At 35.5% G+C, this 20734-nt stretch overlaps 3 protein-coding genes and 1 pseudogene across 3 annotated transcripts; 3 read left to right on the top strand and 1 right to left on the bottom strand.

The window, feature by feature from the left end:
* Positions 1–316: 316 nt before the first annotated feature.
* LOC113701277 (2,3-bisphosphoglycerate-dependent phosphoglycerate mutase 1) lies at positions 317–5472 on the top strand. The gene is made up of 9 exons (XM_027221848.2): positions 317–362; positions 850–1157; positions 1260–1483; positions 2490–2608; positions 2699–2855; positions 2974–3075; positions 3183–3302; positions 4596–4654; positions 5100–5472. Exons 2-8 carry the CDS (start codon positions 860–862, stop codon positions 4632–4634), a joined length of 1059 nt encoding a protein of 352 aa, XP_027077649.1. The 5' UTR covers positions 317–362; positions 850–859; the 3' UTR covers positions 4635–4654; positions 5100–5472.
* A 1766-nt stretch (positions 5473–7238) lies between these two features.
* LOC113701279 (type I inositol polyphosphate 5-phosphatase 5-like) lies at positions 7239–11460 on the top strand. The gene is made up of 8 exons (XM_027221850.2): positions 7239–7312; positions 7889–7976; positions 8079–8183; positions 8280–8808; positions 9726–9919; positions 10011–10119; positions 10945–11093; positions 11205–11460. The coding sequence occupies exons 1-8, from the start codon at positions 7261–7263 to the stop codon at positions 11431–11433; spliced, it is 1455 nt and encodes a 484-aa protein (XP_027077651.1). The 5' UTR covers positions 7239–7260; the 3' UTR covers positions 11434–11460.
* Positions 11461–11574: 114 nt separating this feature from the next.
* On the bottom strand, positions 11575–13731 carry LOC113701648 (putative ETHYLENE INSENSITIVE 3-like 4 protein; annotated as a pseudogene).
* A 3615-nt stretch (positions 13732–17346) lies between these two features.
* LOC113700552 (annexin Gh1) lies at positions 17347–19817 on the top strand. Its single transcript, XM_027221026.2, has 4 exons — positions 17347–17454; positions 17700–17848; positions 17950–18171; positions 19259–19817. The coding sequence occupies exons 1-4, from the start codon at positions 17385–17387 to the stop codon at positions 19790–19792; spliced, it is 975 nt and encodes a 324-aa protein (XP_027076827.1). The 5' UTR covers positions 17347–17384; the 3' UTR covers positions 19793–19817.
* Positions 19818–20734: the final 917 nt, after the last annotated feature.

Raw genomic sequence — 20734 nt, 5'->3', positions numbered from 1 at the left:
CTTAACAACATGTGACTGTATCCATCATCTAAAGGGCATAAATTAATAAAGGATTCATGTCAGAAAAAATATGCTTTTTTTTTTTCCTTTTGTAGGTATACAAGTTAATACAAATATTGCCAATAATAAATAATCCAAAATCACACCCACGTCCCTTTTACAAAATTTAATTCTTTTTTTTGGGGACAAAAGTGAATCATAACATAATTACAGCACCAAAACCGTAAATAGCAAATAGGCATAAGAACTGCGAAGATCGCACTTTTGTCTTTTCCCTCCATCAGTGTAGGGCGAAATTTTTTTTTTTTTTTCCTCAGGTCTACCAAATCCATTCTTTTAAAATCTCCAAGTCCCATCATAAGGTAAAAGGTAAGCTTCATTTGATTTCACTTTCTACTGCTTCTGCTTCTGTGGATTCCGGTCATACATTATTATATATGGTTCAATCTTTTTTGCTACAGTTATTACAAATAATATATGGTTTGAATTTAAATTGTAGACTTTTTTTTTCTGTTTCTTTTGGGGGCTTTTGATTGCCCATGATCATATTGATGTGGGATTCTTGAAAAATGTTCTGTGCTTTATTTGGATAGCTAGACTATAAGCTATTTTTAGCTTATATTGTTAAAAGTATAAATAGAGTATTAGTTTAATAATGTTCTTGATGCATATGGGACGAGGGTTTTATAGTAACTTTTTTTTTTTAAATGATTCTCGAACTCAAACAGTTTGTATGCTAAATACTTCTATAGATAGAAATGATGATTGCCTTTTATATAGATGATGGGATGGATCAATATTTTTTTTCCTAAAATAAAAACTAATTGAGTTAATTTATTATGGTTAAAGGGGTAACTGGATGATCAGAATGAGTAATGTTGCTTTTTATCAAGCTACTAATGTCCGTTTGGTCCATGGCAATGGTGGTGAAAGTGGAGGTGGAAGGGATTTTGGTGGCCAACGGGGATGTCATAGTTCTTGTTTGAGATTAATGTCGAAAAGTATACAAAATGAAGAACCATTCTGGATAAAAGAACATTGGAGAACTATTAAGTCCAAAAAAGTGGTATCTTGTGCATCAAATTCTTGTTCCTCTGCTCCATATCCGATTTTAGCCTCCTCACCAACTGAAACGAATGAATCCCTGAAGAAAGAAAGTGAGTGAATATTATGCTAAGTCGTTCTTCATTTCGCATATCCTAAGTTTGTACTGGTAGTGCTCTTTGCATTGTTATACTTAAGGTAACACTGTTTCACAGATGAGTCTGTTCTGATATTGATTCGGCATGGAGAATCAATGTGGAACGAGAAGAACCTGTTTACTGGTTGTGTTGGTGTACCATTGACAGAAAGAGGAGTAGAAGAAGCAATTGAAGCTGGTAAAAGAATCAGCAAAATGCCCCTAGATATTGTCTACACATCAGCTTTGATTCGTTCTCAAATGACTGCTATGCTTGCTCTCACGGAACACCACTGCATGAATGTATGTATTTTTGCATAGTGTAAGAAATTTACATCTTCTATTACTCAATGCTTGAATGTTTCGATTCCTATATTGATTAGTATGCACTTGCTGACAAGCTTTGCTATCCACATTTACATGAAAACTGCATCCTTGTTCAAAAGATGTATAGCAGTAATCTCAACCTCTTTTTGCTTTAATAAAGGCGCTGCAACATTTTCATGCAGAAGACATAATAATTTTTCCACAGAAGTCTAATTCTCAATGCTCTTGCTAGATCTTTGATTGGACTTGCCAACTTTCTTTTAATGTTCCTTTCATTTCTTAAGCTTGACGCTGTACTTTGGTGTTTGATTAGTGTCAAGCTTTGAAGTGCCTTTTTCATCCAATGTTTGTGTGATTAGTTTTGCAATTATCAAAGTAGAGAAGAAAGAGACCCTGTTCCTTTAACTAAAACTTGTTCAGCATCCTAAGAGAACTGTAATGACTGATTTTTATGACAACTTTTGGTTGTTTCCAATTTAGAATAGATTTTAAATTTATTGGGTGATACTTTAAAAGGCTATTCAAAAAATTGATTTAATTGGTGGCTAGGAAGACAATTTCAACTTGGGACTATTTGCTGCTGTTCCAACTGTTATTGCAACTTAGAATCTGAAGACCACATTGTTTTGCACCAATTAGCGGTTTGTCAAGGGTCAATGCAATGTTGACGCCCAAATGGGAGGTTGACATTTAGTGTTTGTGCATTTCTGAGTGTGTGATTGTGTGGGGTGTGGGTGTGGAGGCACGCGCGCGCGTGTGAGTGTGTGTGTGTGTGAGAGAGAGAGAGAAGGGGAATATGGAAGATATTTTCAAGAGAACAAGGGATAAATCAGGCGAGGAAATTCCCGTTCTATTGATTAAAACATACTAAAGTGTAAATTTCGGATTGAAATCAGAATCGAAGGCCTTATCTTCCTTTTCTTTTCACAGTTTGAAACAGCCATCCTGCTTCTTTGGTAGTTAACCTATTTATAGTTTCCAGGTGCCAATAATTATTCATAATGAGAATGAACAAGCTGAAATGTGGAGTCAAATTCACAGTGAGGAAACCCGGAATCAAACTGTTCCAATTATCAAAGCATGGCAGCTGAATGAAAGAATGTAATGCTATATTTATTTTGTGCTCATTTTTAGCCTTCAACATCCACTGAAAGATTTCAGCTCAATGTGACACTGGTAGACTATTTCCAGGTATGGTGATCTTCAGGGTTTTAACAAGCAGAAGACAGCTGAACAATATGGGAAAGATCAGGTTCAGAAATGGCGTAGAAGTTATGATGTACGGCCCCCTAATGGTGAGAGTTTGGAGATGTGCTTGAAGAGAGCAGTTACTTTCTTCAGAGAGCATGTAAGCCATGGTGTCTATGCTTGATAGAAATGTAGATACTTAACCATGACATTGTTCTGTTTGGCATTCAAGACTTGTACTTCTAAATACGTGAATGCTAATAACATCTAGTTTGCAGATTGAACCTCAACTTTTGATTGGAAAACATGTAATGGTGGTAGCTCATGCAAATTCCCTGAGATCCATGATTATGTATCTTGATAAACTAACTTCTCAGGAGGTAATATTTTTTTTTTCTACAGCCTCAGACCCATAAAATGCTTTCTGATAGATTTGTTCACCACGTAATTTATCTTAGTTGTGGTTCATTTAGTTTCTTGTGAACAGGTCATTGACTTAGAATTGTCAACTGGGGTACCTATGCTATACATATATAGAGAAGGAAAATTCATAAGGAGGGGCAGCCCCTTGGGATCTACAGAGGTTGGTGTTTATGCTTATACTGAGGTATATACTTTCTTTCACTCTTTTTTAATATTGATTACTCCAATTTTGTTGTGAAGTAATTTTCATCAGGTTAGCGTTCAAGTGTCAATCCACTGAGAGAAATACCCTTAGAAAGCTTGTGGTTTTCTACAAAGCTAATAGGCTTACGCTGGATTGTTGATACTGCAGATGTGCAGTTGTTAATCAAAATTGATCTTAAGTGCAAAGCCCTCTTTGTCTTTAAGCTTCAAACTCTCTAAGGAATTTATCTTTAGCTTTTCTTTTTTATGCCTTGCAGAGGTTCCCAGAAAGGGAAAAAATGAAATAAGAGTTACATTTCTAGAGTTGTACATTACCAAATGGTGACTGAACACCATAAATACTAAGCAGCAAATATAGCATTTGTTAATCGAATTGATAACCATTTTATGTCAGCAGTAGACTGTCATATAGGTGCCCTTACATGCACGTACACAATATGCTCATTGCATTTATCATGGTTTTTGGCATGGTTTTTGTTTTCCATTTCTCAATCATATTCATATGGTTTTTACTGTTCTCCTCTCTGTAAAAAATGCACTTTTAGGCTACTACCTCAACTGGCACTTTATCTTGGAATTAGAAAGTTTTCATATAGGCCAAAGGGATTTAGAGGGGCGCAAATGCTAGAGATAGTGAGAAAGTTACTCTTTTTCTCACCCATTAAATATTCTTCTCCTCAACGCTCTTCTCTTCTTTCCCTTGGCTTTTACCTCCATATCCGACATTCTTACTCTTTTCTTGTACAAGACTGCTCTCGAACCTTTTTATTGTGGCACATTGGTCCCCAGTATCAATCTACATGGCATTATTGGACACCACCTCCTTACTGCTAGTTCCATGTTAATATGGATGCTTGATCACTAAAATGGTCCAGTTCATACATAAGCGCTAGTCCTTTCTTGGAAGTTTTTGGTTTAGGTAGGCTTCATTGAATGATTTTAAGTGGCCTTATAGATCTTCAATTTCCCTTGTTCGACACATAAATTGAGAATCAGCACATTCGGCCTATAGAAGGTAACAAATATATTACTCTGTAAAGAAAATTATTTTTTGATATGGGAAGATTCAATTCAGTTAATGGTAGTAATATGTGTTTCAAATATACCATGTGCAGTATCATAAGATAGCTTCTGACCAGTTAAATGGCTGTTTTTGAACCCAGATTTGGAAGTATATTTTCATCTTCTGTTATTTTACGTAACACATGACATTATGCTGTCGAATGCAACAGTTAACTGGCACCTTGACACTTGTGAAACTTTCTTTCTGCAGAGCTTGGCATTATATAGACAACAGTTAGATGAAATGTGACACTAATGGTTTTGAATGAGGTACTGTCTCTCTCTTCATTTGGCCTTTGATTTTGTTCATGCCTTAGCTGATCAAACAATGATGTATTTATTTGACATGTGGTTGCTATAGTTTGATTTCATAATTTCTTTGGTAGATATAGATACTATTAGTAGCAAAAGACTTACCATATCTTCGCAGCATGACGTGTAGAGAGCATCAAGCTGTGTTGTCGGGATGGAGCAAAAGAGTTTCGTTTGTCCTTTTTAGTGAACAAGTTGAATGCAGCATTGACGTCAATTTCGATGTTGAGGATTTGGGGGCTAAATAGATTTGACTTCCTATGTAGTTTTACTGATTGAAACGTCTAGTAACTTATGAGTTTCAGTTTTCTGTTGACTTGCTTAGCATCAATCTCAACATGTTCACACATGCCAGGTTCATAATTTTCAGTTAACTTTTCCTTTTATTGATTTGTTCATGCAGCAGATGAACCTCTTCAGCTGGAGTAACTTCCCTTATATGGAACTCCCCACTTCTCCAGTCTTATTTATCCAATATTTCGACTGCATTAGTTGGTTGGGCTGCAGATCCTTCACACAGTCTCTTGATACCTCAACAGCCTGTTTGAATATGAAATTGTATGACAGAGCACCATTCTTTCTTTTTTTTTAATCTTTTTTTGCCCTTTTGTATTTCCTTCTTTTTCTTCCAAATCTCGTGGAGAGTTTGAACTCTTTTATTCTTGTATTAGAGCGCTCAAATTTGCTATTCTTATCAGATGGTTTTGGAACCTGAAACTGTTATATATGGTCCTTGAATTCTTGCTAGGTATTGAATACATGGTTGTTACAAAGAATGTGTTAAAGATATGGTTCTCAAAACTCAAAAAGAATTCATGCTAAATGCATCTGTCGTACTTGCATGAGCATAATAATCAATGTATTAATCAAACAGTCTTTAGGTTATGAAATCAATGATGCTATTTTGCTCTTGGACAACCATAATTTTCTTGTTTCAGTCAACTGGTAGTTACCGCATCATATCTCTTTTAGTGAACTAATCAAAGCTAAAGCTGCAAATTTTATTTGGTAAATCAAAGCAAATATGGTTCTCTTTTGTTACGTTCCTTGGAGGTGATCCTATATTCCTTTGACTTACATATCACGGAATGAATATATTTTTGCCATATTTGGAGTTGAAGGAGCCCACTGTTGGAATTGTAGTAGCTTTTCATTGCAACTAAAAGGGTGGTCATCCTTTTTTTTTTCTTTTTCCTTTTTCTTGGAGTTTATGATGGTCTTTTTGTATCCTGCTGGCTCAGAATAAATTAAATAAATCCCCATTTTTTGAAATATTAAATAACCCCCCTCCCCCCCCCCCCCCCCAATAAAGACCCAAAACAAAAGAAAAGGGGGATGAGGAAGCTTCACTAGTCAATAAGAAGAGGGCCATTTTCCTTTTTCCTGTTAACAAAAACTGGGAAATTTGTGGGAAAATGGCAAAATTTTAGGATAACAAACAAAATGGAAAATTTTCAGTGTATGGTATATGGGGTCCATGATTTCCACATTCCTATATCTATATGCACTCCAATCTCTCTATCTATCATGTGTAAATATTTAACTTTACATGTATTAACCGCTTATCCCATTTGGCTCCGAAAACTTTGGCAGCAAACTCTCATTTCTTTGAACAAAAACACAAAAGTCCAGCCAATCAAAACAAAAGAAAAAGGAAAAGAAATCAAAGCAATATCCAATTGAAGAAATAGTGAAGAATCACCACACCCCAAAACCAATCAAAAAAAAAAGAGAGAAAAGGATAAGTAAATGGTGGTGGTTTTCAACTGAAACACAAATAACAAACATAAATCACAAGAGCACAAAAATGCATGCAAACAAAAGGCAAATCAAGAAATTTGAATTTTGATGAGTCCTGTCAACGTTGGCACAGAAACTGATCTAACCAAACCGCATGAGTTACATATGTTTAGGAGTTGCTGCTGACCATTAACCTAAGAATCATACAAAAATTTACAGTTGCAGAATATTAGCAATAGAATGAATGTCATCTCCAGGAAGAAGGCCTTCCATGGGTGAGGAAAAAGCCCACATGACTAACCCCAGCAGTTCCTGCTGTTCAAGCAAGTCCACAACTCCTGAAAATTCTGTCAAGGGTGAAAAGAAAAAGAAGGTATACATCCTCTTCTTTATTTTCCTTTTTTTTTTTTTTTTAAAGTAGCCCTCAGATGTATTTGTATTCCATTATGTCTAATAGCATGTATTCTTGATTTTTTTTTTTTGAAAAAAAATCTGTCTTCTATCCTTTTCTAATTTGTATTTTGGATATTCATGAAATGGGATAAAGTCAATATTTCCAAAGATATTTAGTTCCAAGAGAAATAGTAGAGAAAGCTCAGAAGAAGATGTTACTCAACTTGATGGAAATGATCAAGGTGAGTCTCCCCCTCTTGTTACCTCCTAGAATTTTTTTTTTTAAAAAAAATTAATAATGTATTCTACGTGAGAATATCAAGGTTTTAAATAGACAAGCAAAAAATAAATGTTTTTTTCCTTTATCTTTCGTACTTTATATCTTGTTGAGTTATTTGGAGACAGATTTGGATAGCAGGCTGACATCAAGAATGAAAGTATTCCTAGAGGCGTCATTGCCCTCTGTGCAGAAAAATTTCTCAGGTAGGGATCATAAAAAATATATAAAATCGTTTCTGGTGCATGCAGTGGAGATTTTAGTATTCTTCATGTGCAACATAACATAACAGAATTTTATGTATAACCTTCCTACTTTTCTATTCTGAAATTAATGTTTACTGATTATGAACCTAGTGACTCATCAATATTAATTGAATCTGTTTAGGGACAAGAATAATTTGCACACGCTTCTATATACATCCTGTGAAAAATTGTACATTGCGTTAAGTATTGAAAATGACATATTAAACAAGATAATCCATGATTGATACTGTTGGTACTAGTGCTGAAAGACACGTAGTCGTAGAATTAGTATTCTTGTAGGTTTTATCATCTTGGCTGGCTAGTGTACAGGGTAGCTCACCTACCAGAAGACTATAGTGTATATTGATTATTGCCAAGATATTCATTGTAATAGTATGAAACTAGAATAATATGAAAGTAGTTTTTTACTGTTGATATTGGCCAAGAGGCCTTTGACATTGGAAATTATCATAGTAATTTCTTTCTTAGTACGTAGCAAAGTGGGAATCATTCTATTATATTCTTATATATTCCCAGAAAGGCACAGTAGCTCCCGGATTGAAGGCCTCAACCTCTCATACTTTGACCAGCCTATGGCACCTTCAACTATTGTTCAAGACATCAGGTATTCCAGAAAGAAATATCTTGGTTTTTTGACTCTTACTATTTCTTGTCAAAGACGAGAACAGAGTGTTGCAGGCGTTGTAAATGTTTCTGTGAGTTGTAGGATATTCGTTGGAACGTGGAATGTGGGAGGGAAGACACCTGATCCTGGCCTAAATCTTGAACATTTCTTGCAGGTGGAGGGCTCTTCAGATATATATGTGTTAGGGTATGCTTGATCACCTGCATATTTGATTGAAAAAAGTAGTCAGGTTATTGAATTTTATGTGCAATTATCGATACTAAGATAGCATGCGTATTTCAGGTTTCAGGAGATTGTTCCTTTGAGTGCTGGAAATGTTTTAGTTAGTGAAGACAATGAGCCTGCAGTGAAATGGCTAGCCCTCATAAGCCAAGCACTGAACAAGTCATATCATGAATATATGGATTCATTTTCGGAGGGGTCGAATTCAAAGCACTCACATAACTCAAAGGACTCAAAATCCAATGTTTTCCATAAGCCATCTCTGAAAGTGCTCAGCAGAAATCTAAAAATTGATAATAGCCTTCTCAAGATTTGCAATTGCCCCTTGGAATCTTCAATTTCGAACAGGCTGCCTAGGAAGCTTAGTGACCCTTGTGCTTCTCCTTTCTCCTCTGGAGATTCTAGCATGGATGAATTCCTTCAGTTGGCAGAAATTCCTTCTCCTAGAATGTGTTACCGTCTTGTCGCAAGCAAGCAAATGGTAGGCATTTTTCTTTCAGTTTGGGCCAGAAAAGAGTTGGTGCAACACATTGGCCATCTCAGAATCTCCTGCATTGGAAGAGGAATCATGGGTTATCTTGGCAATAAGGTTGGTTTAACTTGATCATTACTCTTCTCCTTGCCTTGCCCTGCTGTCTTTGGTTGGTTAATGATGGACTGTATCTCGAAATATTTTATCAGACAAATTATTAGTTTATCATCCTAAGACTAGCTAGAAATCCCTTAAACTATTCCTAGGATTAAACAAACCTTACTGATGTCGACACTGCCATGTATATAAAATTGCACTTGGCGCATGGGACTTTCTCCGACACAATTCTTCAATCTAGGTGCTGACAAGCAATTCCTCTTGCTTAAATTAATGAGACTGCTACAACCCTCAGGGAAAGAAGATAAAGAGAATGAAAAGAGCTAGAGTCGAACCAAAGTATTCCTTAAGAAAAAAAAAACTTACTGTTCATTCATCATTAATATTGGTCTAATTCTTGCTTTGATGAGGTGCACCTTCAATAGCGGTGAAAGACAAACCCAACTAGTCAATACTAGAATTATGTTCGGTTCAATAAGAGTTCCTTCGAATTTAATTGGCCAACTAATTAAGTCAAATATAAACAGTATATTGTGTTTTGTAAAATTTTAAATTAACTCAAGTTTGGTTCAATTAGCATTTATCTTAAAATTTACATATCAAAAATTCAACCTGCTTAAACCCGACTCGAATTTGGCTTTACAAAAACTCATTTTAGTTTGATTTGATACAAAAACAAACTAAACTTGAATACAATTTCAAATTCGTTGAAGTAAACAAACAAGTATAAGTTCTACAATATTCAATTTAGTTGGACACTTTTACACCCCTGGCCATCTATTTTCCTTATGCGGGCACTCGAAAAAATGGTTCATAGGATTAATTTAAGGGATACCAGCCCAATTTTTTAACTGTGGATATACACAATTGCATGGTAAAACAGTACTCTTGAGTACTTTTTTTGTACTTTACTGCAGGGCTGTATATCAGTAAGCTTGTCATTGCACCAAACAAGCTTATGCTTTGTCTGCAGTCACTTGGCTTCTGGGGAAAAGGAAGGAGATGAACTCAGAAGGAATGCTGATGTAGCTGAAATTCTAAAGAGTACGCAATTCCCCAGGATTTGCAAAAATCCAATTCGTCAAATTCCAGAAAGAATTATTGACCACGAGTAAGTCAATATAGAAGAAAATATATTTTTCTAGCCATAATCTTTTGCGGATTTTCATCCAAAATTTTGACTTTGGAACTTGCATTTTCAGCCGCATTATCTGGCTTGGAGACTTGAATTACCGGGTGTCTTTAAGCTACGAAAAAACCAGACTGCTGTTAGAGGACAATGACTGGGATTCCCTTCTGGAAAGGGATCAGGTTGGTAGCCTCAGAAATTGCTAGTCTAGTTTAGAAATGGAGATATTGATTGAAAGAGACCTTAATTTCACTTAGTCAACAGTTTAGTTCTGAATTGGAGATTTTTGTTTGAAATAGACTTAGGTTTCACGAAGTCAACTAGACACCTAATATGGCATTGAGGCCTAAAACCACAGTATCTTAACATGATATTGACTCATTAGCTATGCCACCACTCCAGCGATGTATCAAGACTCGTTACGATCGCAGGTTTCTGACAACTGTATTGCTTAGATATGTTTTTACACGTAGGTGATTAAGGTGCATGAATTGTATAATTACTTAATAATGCTCAATTTTCATGGCAACTGTATCTAATTAACCTACAAGCTCTAGAAATATGCAGCTTGGAAATTTGGACATCCAAATTTGAGAAAGAAACAATATACCACAGCTAAGAAAAAGAAAATAAAACATCTAAAAGCAAATTTTTCATTTCGAATTCTAGGAGTTTATAGGGTTTTACTAATGTATTAGCTCTTGAACTCGTTGAACATGTCCAAATTCCACTAATATATCTGAGAAAGGGGCAAGCAAGAGATGCATGCAACAATAGAAATAAAGTTCTAGCAAAACTGGAATAAGGAAATAGAAGAAGATTGTGAGCATTAGTTGCATTATTGGCGATTGTTAGACACTTTCTTTTCTGTTAGAGTTCTTTCAAGTTTTACTAATCTAATTAGGCAAAGCTGGCTTTAGCCTGGAAGTTTTGTGTCATATTTTTCTGATTTTAAACTCTCATTTATATTTAGTTGACTGACAAGGTCTTAACTTACTGGAGCACAGCTAAACATGGAGAGAGAAGCAGGCAGGGTATTTAGTGGTTTTCATGAAGGGAAGATCTTCTTTGCTCCAACTTACAAGTACTCACACAACTCTGATTCCTACGCTGGAGAGACTGTAAAATCTAAGAAAAAGAGGCGAACCCCAGCATGGTTTGTATCCTTCCCATTTTTCCTTCGCATTTAAAAACAAATAATGGCATAAAAGAATTTGATGACACATCAAATCAGCATTTTCTTGATTTCTAGATTTATGGACTTCAGGTGTGATAGAATATTGTGGCGTGGAGATGGGATTGAGCAGTTATCTTATATTCGGGGAGAATCCAGATTTTCAGATCATAGACCTGTATGTGCTGTATTTGCTGTAGAGGTGGAGATGAAGAACAAGCAAGCAAAGTTTAGGAAGGGCTTTTCATGCACAGGCTCAAGATTGGGCTTTGAAGACTGTATACCTATGAGGCATAGCTTTTATGACTCACCTCAATTGTAATATCTGGTAGATTTTTAGGTTCTTGGGAAATTGTAAGGCAAAAGCTTCGTATGATATACTCCTACAAGCATAAGTTGATAGTCAATGATCCAATGTAAAGAATAGATTAAAAGATACTTGGGAATATTTATCATCCAAATATGTGACCAAGTAAAAACAAACCTTCAAAGATTAAAGCGAATAACAAAGCAAGAAACTTATGAAGTAGGAGAAAAAGGTACACAAAATATGTAATAAAGAAAGAGAAACACCAACAGTGTAACACTAAAATAAGTCTTGCAGCACAGGGCTGTAATATGACCAGAAGCTGAAAATGACCACTTGTACTTAATGATATGACAAATCCCAAATCGAAGTTGCATTTTCTTGTGGAACTGGACTTTCTTCTGATGGAATCAAATTTAAGTCCATGTTTCCATATGCATCATGATCCAAAGGAAGCTGTCCAATTTCATCATGATACGTATCCATCCAATCATGTTGGCTGGTCACCCCATGATGATCATCATTAACCATTACTTGATCTGCTGTGAACAATACTTGTCCTTCAGGAAATGGTTGATGGTAGATTGAAAGACCAACCGGAAATGAATTAGATTCTTGAGATTTAATGTCTGCATCATTCTTTTCACCATCACTCTTGCGGTAAATGCATGTTTTTTCATGCTCAGACCTAGAATTCTTGTCTGAAAATCCAGAACTTAGATTACTTTGTGGACAATCAGAGTTCTGGCAAGCAAGCAAACTATCCAAAATCACCTCACATTCAAACATGCACTTCCTTTTCTCACTTGCTGCTACACTTGCCAAATTAAGGCCCTCCTCCTTTTCCTTTTCTTGATCATCTTGCTCGGATGGTGAAATCTTCAGTGCTTTCTCAGTCAATTTCGAAAGGGCTTCCTCTTGATCAACAATTCTGGACCAAGTAGAAGTATCTCTGGCTGTCATTTTATCTTGCAAGCATTTAGACTGCCTCACCAACCTCCTCAATCGGTTAAAATCTGGAGCCATATGCTTAATATATAACAGAAGCCAAAACGCTCACCTTCCATGCCTTTTTAAGGTCATGAGGCTTCTTATACGGTGGTGCGCCTTGTTCTTGCGCCATCCCCTGATCACCCCACCAGAGTTCCTTCCCGGTAGGCCACCACGGCGGTGGCAAACCATTCTCTAACGGAAACCGCCGCTGGGGAGGAACGCAGTGTTGCATAAGAGCTGAAAGAAGTGAGCCTAAAATAGTATCTGGTATACCTTGAAGAAGATACAAAAGCGAATTTGGATCAACTCCACCTTCTTGAATAATTTTAGGCAAGAATTCGGCTATGGCAACTGGAGCCATTTGATCAAACTTGACCTTACCTTTCCACCATTCGCGCAAACTGTCAGATGAGCCAGTCATAGCTTTGCCCTTCTCTGGAACAATCCCATCAACAAACCCTTGAGCATTGCAGACTTCCATAATCTTCACCATATACTTAAGAATTGAATCTTGAGCTCTTGACATTTTCTTCCTTCTTGACATATCTTCTTTAGCTTGGGATTCAGCTAGCAGCCTTTCATTTTCCATCATCCTTTTCAGCTTTTCCATCGTCAGCCGATCCTTCCACATCCGTTTCTTGAGATCATCATAGCTAATCTCTTCAACTTCATCTTCCTCTTGATCAATTTCTGCGTTTGCTGGGCTGAGAGGATCATCCTCTTCTTCATGAAACTCTACCATGTTTGAAATATTTTTGAGTTAATGAACAATTACATGTGTGATTGAAATAGATGCATGTATCGAGAAAAGGGTTTTAGCTGGATGCATAAATATTGATGAACTATGGCGGTGAATACTGACCTAATGTTGCAGTGTCGGCCACGAATTGAAGGGGTAGAAGACAAATTGGCTCTCCAAGATTTGAAAGGAAAGTTTGTACATAGTTTGATTTCAGAACTTCAGGAAGTGAGGTGAGCAGTTGATGAAATTGAGGAATGTGATGCAAGTGTTAACGTATCCTACGACAATGTTAATTTTCAGCCTGCATGCATATATGGGACACATGGTTTTGGTGCTTACTCAGACCAATTAACTAAGCTCAAACGTCCGCCTCATAAGTATCACTACCGTCTCTTCCAAGATTAATGTGGATAACTCCATTCATATAGAAATGATTGCAAGAAACAGGAACGGTTGCGCTGGCAATCGTAGACGTGATTCAGATTTGCGATTCAGATTGAGCCACGTTATTTGATCTGATTTAAACAGTTTATTTTAAAAAGATTTTTTTTAAAAAAAAGCAATTTTAGGGTCCAAAATTTGATGCTGGAGCTATTTCTCAAGGTTAGGGACAAAGCAAATCACCCATGTATTGTATGTATCTAACCCGCGACATCGTCGGTGATGTACAGAGCGGGTGAAAAGACTTGAGTAGTAGCTTTACCCCATGGACTACAAGCTCAACAGCCCAAGTTAAAATTGGGCTAGGCTCAATGAAGCTCATTTGATGACAAGATGATTTCTTTTTTCCCCTTCTTCAATTAAGACAGAACATGCAAGAAATTATCAACAAGAAGTCCGCAAGACCAGATTTAACTGATAGGGACGTTAACTGAGTTTATTGTAACTCTTCTTCTAAAACATATACCCAAAGTAATCTAATTTTAAAAATTATTATCTTTATAATTCTTTTTTTGCCACATAAGTTGCATATATGGCAGAATAGAAATAGAGGCACACTCTATCTTTCTTTTTTATCTAATATCTTTCTTGATTCTCTCTCTGAACTATTTCCTTTAGTTTTTTTTCTTGTCAAAAGTAATTCTAAAAGGCCAATATTTATATTAATAGAATCTAAAACTTCACTATCATTCCTGATATTGTATTCGTGGATGAAAATATTCTTCCCGAATTGATAATCTTAAGGTAAATGAAGATTATTCCCTTATCTTTTCTATTGTGTAGTTTTTGGAATATTCCTATAGCTTTCAAAAAAATTTTGAATACTAATTATTTAACAAATGATTTCTCATACCGTGTGTTTGATAAAATGTCCAAGAGGAAAACTACATAACAACATAGATTCACGCTCAATATGTTTGATTTCTACCACATATACGAGCATGTTCATTTGTAGTGCTTCTCTATCACATGACCAAATAATCTCATATACTTAATATATTTTTGCACATTTATTCAACATCAATTGATGGTTTGTGTTACTTTTGAGCAACTTGAGCATTATCTTAATTGCATTAGTAGATTTCTTTTGCATTGCATGAAATTTACTAGTCTCAATTTCAATTTAATCTACTAGTAGTTCTTGTATCTAGTGGTATTATAAATAACATGTAAATGATGACCTTGCTAATTATTGACAAATACTGGTAGTTCTTGTCTTAGATAGCATGACAATATTTGCTTAATTAATGATTTTTTTAATTTTGTGTAGGTGGTGCTGCTGAATTTTGTAGCAATGGCTGGTAGAAATGTTACTAATTTTTTTTTTTTATTGTAATGGTAGGATGACAACTAGCATACATGGTCTTAGTTACGAGGGTGATACTCCAAAAGCCATTCGAGTAAGTTATCAGATAAAATACCATGAACTCACGGACAAGATATATGTTATCACTGGCTATGAAAAACATCAAGTTGCAATAAAAAAAACTTCTAACTTGTGATAGCTCTTTGTTTTCCTCATTCCCTATATATGATTTGCAGTGATCAAATAGAACTTACCCATTTTGGAGATAGGATCAATGAAGTGCTCGAATTTAGCATTATTGAAGTGCCTGAACATAGGATTAGTGGATTGCCTAATGACATTCTTGTATTCATTTCCTATTTGCTAACACTTAAGGAAGTTTCAAGAGTGTGGGTTCAAATATTTCAAAATTGCTTGCAATTGGCAATGATTATGAGACACATTTATTGATTGCAAATTTATTGTAATTATACCATGATAGTTTTTTCAGTTCAGAATATCTTGTTTTTTAGTTCTTTGCATAAGATATGGATGTTGAGAACTTTATTGCATTTTTAAAATTTAATTTAAAAAATCTTATTTTTGTCATTTTTTCCCTTACAACATGACTTTTTCCAGTAGTAGGATGCCATTTGCCTTTTTATACTACTTGATTGCTTGTATAGTAATTTGGTAGACTTGAAAATTTCAGTATGATTACTTTTTGTAAAAGTTCTTTTCAAGGAGTAGGAAGCATAACATAAACAAATCTGATAACTTTGAAATTTTTGTAACTTTTTCTTGTTGTTACTTACAATTTTCGTTGCAATTTTTGTATTTGTCAAATTTATTTTTGAAAAATATATGAAATAAATTTGATACATTTTTAAAAAAGTGCAGAGACCAATAATAGCAAGATCAATAATGGTAGAATTTATTTTAAATAATTATAAGGAAATTATCAAAGTTACGCAATCTTCTTGTGCTTTTACAATAAAAAAGTTCAAATTTTTAGTTCATGTTGGAAACTATAGACGAGATTAAAGCTTTCCTTTCTTGTTATCCTACATGGCAATCAGGGTAAGTAGGTGGAAAAAATAACATCATTATGGGAATAAAATTTGAAAGTGAATCACATTGGGAATATTTTTTAGATAGAGTGCTATTTTGGCAAAAAAACTCAACATTAACTAGGTAACTGTGCAGTTTCTAATTTGACTCTCAAGTCTTTTTTCCACACATGGAGTTTCAAACTTGTCTCGAGTAGTATCTTATTCCACAATATTTCTTGGGATAAATCTTGATTTGGGGCTCTAAAGTAGACAAAAAAGTGTGGATCCAACCCTTAAAAATGAACTAGTTCCGATCGAGCACTCCAAACTGGAAATTTAATTCCAAATGAGCTCTTTTCATCCATTCACAGTTTGGTCCAGTGATAAATTCAAATCCTACCAATTATTTAGGGACTTGAAACTATTAATCTCTCATGTAAATTAGTTTAAAAAAAAAGAAAGAAAGATAGAACAGATCTCTTCCAGTATAAATTTGGTGGATTTAAGTTCAAATCAGAATATAGTTTAGCTCATTCTAGACGAAGGTTAATTTCTTCAAAGTCCCTGAATTATTGCTAGAGTTTTGCTTTACTACTAAAGTTTGGTTAAAATTATTGGCCAAACGTGAATTGATGGAATGGCTTATCTGAAACGAGATTTCCAGTTTCAAAGGCTTAATTGAGACTCGAACACTTTGGAAGGCCAACTCGAAAGTCACCCCATGTCTAATGGCTGATCTTCTCCACGACAAGAAACCAGCAATACACTTCCCCTTCCAATCTACATGCCAAAACGTTGATTGTGAAATTCGAATTGCCACAGAGATTATCTTGGCCAGCCAAAATTTCCTGGCACTTCATGAATATCAGATTTTTCTTTCTTTTCTTTTTTCATTGGTTGGAAGAAATGTCTTGGCAATTCAGAACAGCATTAAGCATCTAATGCCTGATGGCAACTACTTTGACAGCAGTCACATTGATCGGCTATTGTTCCTTAAACTTAAAGCTGATTGACATCAAGGAGAGTCGTCAATATTTTTTTTCCCCCCTTAAATTCTTTCCTTTTATGGGTGGGTGTTTGAGCACTTAGAGCCAAATATTCTTGCCATTGACATCAAACAAAAAAGGTCAGCTGGGAATTTATCAAAAGCAAAAGTGGGTGGAAAAACAGCAACGTACACAAAACTACGTACCGTTGAAACTTTGAGGCTTCTAGCATATGTTTTATTATTTATTCTTTCACCTACTCATAGTTTTCATCATATTATTCCCACTTTTTTGGTTACTGGCTTCTTTACTAAAGTAAATATTATTCCTTGGATTGTGACAAATTGATTGGGACGTCAAAGGGTCAATCTCCACCTTTGCTTCACCTTATAAATTGTGGTCTCCCAAAATGGAGAACAGCACATTTGGAAAATACACTACTAGTCTTCAAAAAAATCTCTTAGATCATGGCAAGTTCAGTTCAAGGCTGTAGGAAGTATCGAGTGGACAGTGAATGCCTAAATGCTTTTTTCACTGGTATATATGTCTCATTCTTTGGCATTTTTTTTCTCCTTTTTTTTTAATACATTTTAAAGTAAAAGACACAAGTCAACTCCCTCTAGACCACTAGTCTATGGTGGGATTGCTCTAACAATGGTAGAGGAACAATCGTTCGGACATTAATTTGCAGGAAGACCTTAACTAGACATAGCTAGCTTCATCTTGGATTCATTTCATTGAAAAACAGAAAAATGTAACTAAGAAGGTTTCGTACTTTGCAGGCAATTGTGCACTTAAACGAAAGCTCGTGGAGATCCTCACAAGTCGAACCATGCAAGAAATGGAACTTATTCGGCAAACGTATTCAGCTGTCTATAACCAAGATATTCTTCATGCTTTATCTAACGTTCGAAGAAACGATCCTTTTGCTGTAAGAATCTTTCCTGGTACAAATTAATAATGGTAGCTAATGATATTGTATATGCCATGTTTTATTCTTCGATCTTTTTTTTGTCTATTTATAAATTGCAGAATATGGTTTATCTTCGCATAAATGAGCCACAAGAGCGTGATGCAGAGCTGATGAGGGATTCATTGTTTGGATGGAATAAGGTGAACCTCAATGTTCTGATTGAGTTACTGTGCACTCGATCTTCTAGCCAACTTTCTTCAATCAAGCAAGCCTACTGCAACCGTTATGGTTCCAACATTGAGCAAGATGTTTCCCAGAAAATTTCTGGCAACTTCAAAGAGGTATTATGCATTAGGTTATTAAAAGTGCTGCTAGATTTAGGTTGGAGAGCACCTGGTTAGTCAACAATTTATCCTTCCAATTGCATGACAAAATTATAGAAATATTTACAACATTGGTAGATATGAACGTCGTAACAAATGTACACACTAACACAAGAATTATGCACAGCAATTATCCCGGCCAAATTTTTTTTAAAAAAATTAAATTAAGGAATTTGTCATGGAATGTTAAAAAAAGAATAAAACACGGTAAAAAAAAACCCATTTGCGTAATATCTGCTCATCGCTCCCATGTGAAGTGAAAATTTTGCAATTTCTATATCTCAAACCAATTATTACTAAGGGACAACAACACCAATCGTCCCTCACATTTTACCAATGTCAAATTCTGACCCCTCACGTTCAAAATAATGCATCTTAATCCTTCACAAATTCAGAACGGACCTTTTTTTATCTCTAAATAGTCCCTCTATCTCATTATAAATGTTATGTTTTCATTTTATTGATGTTTCAAAATAAGAGTCATTATTTCAAATTTAACATATACTTTCTAATTTTACGATTTAAAAAAGTAGCTTTTTAAAATCTAAATACATAGTTAACGAGAAAAATTTTGAATTCAAAAGACACGTAAACTCATCAGAGTCACCTTATCCAGATATGATGATTATAATGTTTTCATAAAAAGTTAGATGTAAAAAAAAAATTCTAATATTGTGATAGAAGGAGTACATTTTTTGCCTTAATTTTGCCCGAAAAAGTTCACGTGCTTGAAGCTTAAAGTCAAAATTGACTGCTCACATAATTATTACCAAATCCAACCTAAAGAAACCAATTTAGATATGTGTCAAACCTATTACCACTGGCTAAATGTTCGCTTGTCAATTTTAAGTCATAATGTAAAATTAGTGTTATACTCCTCTGATTGGTCCACACCTCTAATTGCTCCAATATGGTGGAAATAGAGTTAGTAGCATTTTTTGCAATTAATCATATAATTTTAAACTTCAATATATGCTTGCCTGCAGAATAAAAATTCATGAATACTAACTACCCGCTTTCATTTTTTTTTTGGGGAGTATTTCAGATTCTTCTGGCAGTACTAAAATCAAGCAACAAAAGTGCAAGCAGAGTTGATATCAGCATGGCCATGTGTGATGCCAAGACACTTTACGAAGCTGTGGAGAGTGGAAGTTCGGTTGACTGGAAGACCATCATGTCCACTTTCAGCAGTAGAAATACAGAACAAATCAAAGCCATATTACTTTCTTACAAAGAACTCTACGGCCATGAATTTTCCAAATTTCTCAAGTCCAATAAGTGTGGAAATTTTGGCAAAGACCTCAGGTTTGTGGTCAGGGGAATTCAATCTCCTGCAAAGTTTTTCTCCAGGCAACTAAGAGGAGCAATGCAGAGGGGTGATACTAAAGAGGTCATGGCTAGAATAGTAGTCACGAGATTGGATGATGATATCAAAGAAATAAACAATGTTTTTGCTGCTAAAACTGGATGGTCTCTGGGAAATCTCGTTAAAAGGGAGTTCAAGGATTCTGGAAGCCAAAGAAATAGTAGTAATGTATTGATGGCAGAATTTCTTCTTGCCTTGCTAAAGTATACTTGACCAACTGTCCACTTGGTATTATTTCCTCTTTCTTTCTTTCTTTTTCTTATGTTTTTTTAGGGTTGTTTCTGTAGGTGGGTTTTGTGGGGATTGTGAAACCAATAGTAGTGTATCTTTTTTTTTCCAAAACGATATATGGTTGTATTCCTTTTCAAAAGATGTATAAGTACGAGCAAAGGCTCGATGAAACTATACAAGCGGTCATTTAACCACTAAGAAAACAAAAGTTCCTCATCAAAAGTAATGCCTAAAGCATAAGTACTAAGCTTGGAGCTTAGATGATAGTTATCATTTTGAACTAGACAAAAGGACCACATATGAAACAAAAGTCTAAGTTGAACAATATCCTCCACCACAGTTGCTAATCTGATATCCCGTGCTTGTTTGGATTGAATAAGGTTGAGGAGCTGCTAATTCTGCACTTGGAATTGGACCACTCTGTGTTGCATTTCAGCAACTTTACACATTGCCAATTTTAGAGCTAATGCTTCATCCAGCAAGAAAGATCCTGAACTGGTTTCACGCATTGCCCAGCCTGTGTGTGTTCCCTGAGCTCCTCCTATTAGACAGATTCCAATGCCTACCCATGGTTCGTGCTTGTCCCTTGTAATCCCAATGCTGAATTGCAGGACACCATGTTGTGAACAAAGCTGTGGATGTTGCAGATGTAGAGCTTCTGTTTCGGTTGTACTCATCCTAGTTTCCAGTCTATCTACTTCTCCCAATTCTGACCATTCCTTTAATGCCTTCTGAATAGCCGTCCATGGCCTGTATTTCTTGCCATTGAATTCTGCCCCATTCCTCCCTTTCCATATTTGCCAGAGTATATGGACCGATAGAGCAATATGTTGCCAACCTTGTGGTCTATGTCTAGCTTCAGTGATGGATGTCCACCATCTTCTAAAACAGCCATGTTGTTCCAATATGTCTTCCCATTGGATT

The sequence above is a fragment of the Coffea arabica genome, chromosome 7e (assembly GCF_036785885.1).
Source record: "Coffea arabica cultivar ET-39 chromosome 7e, Coffea Arabica ET-39 HiFi, whole genome shotgun sequence".
NCBI classification, from domain to species: domain Eukaryota; kingdom Viridiplantae; phylum Streptophyta; class Magnoliopsida; order Gentianales; family Rubiaceae; genus Coffea; species Coffea arabica.
Note: the sequence above shows the minus strand (reverse complement) of the source record. Positions and strands in the feature narration are given on the sequence as shown.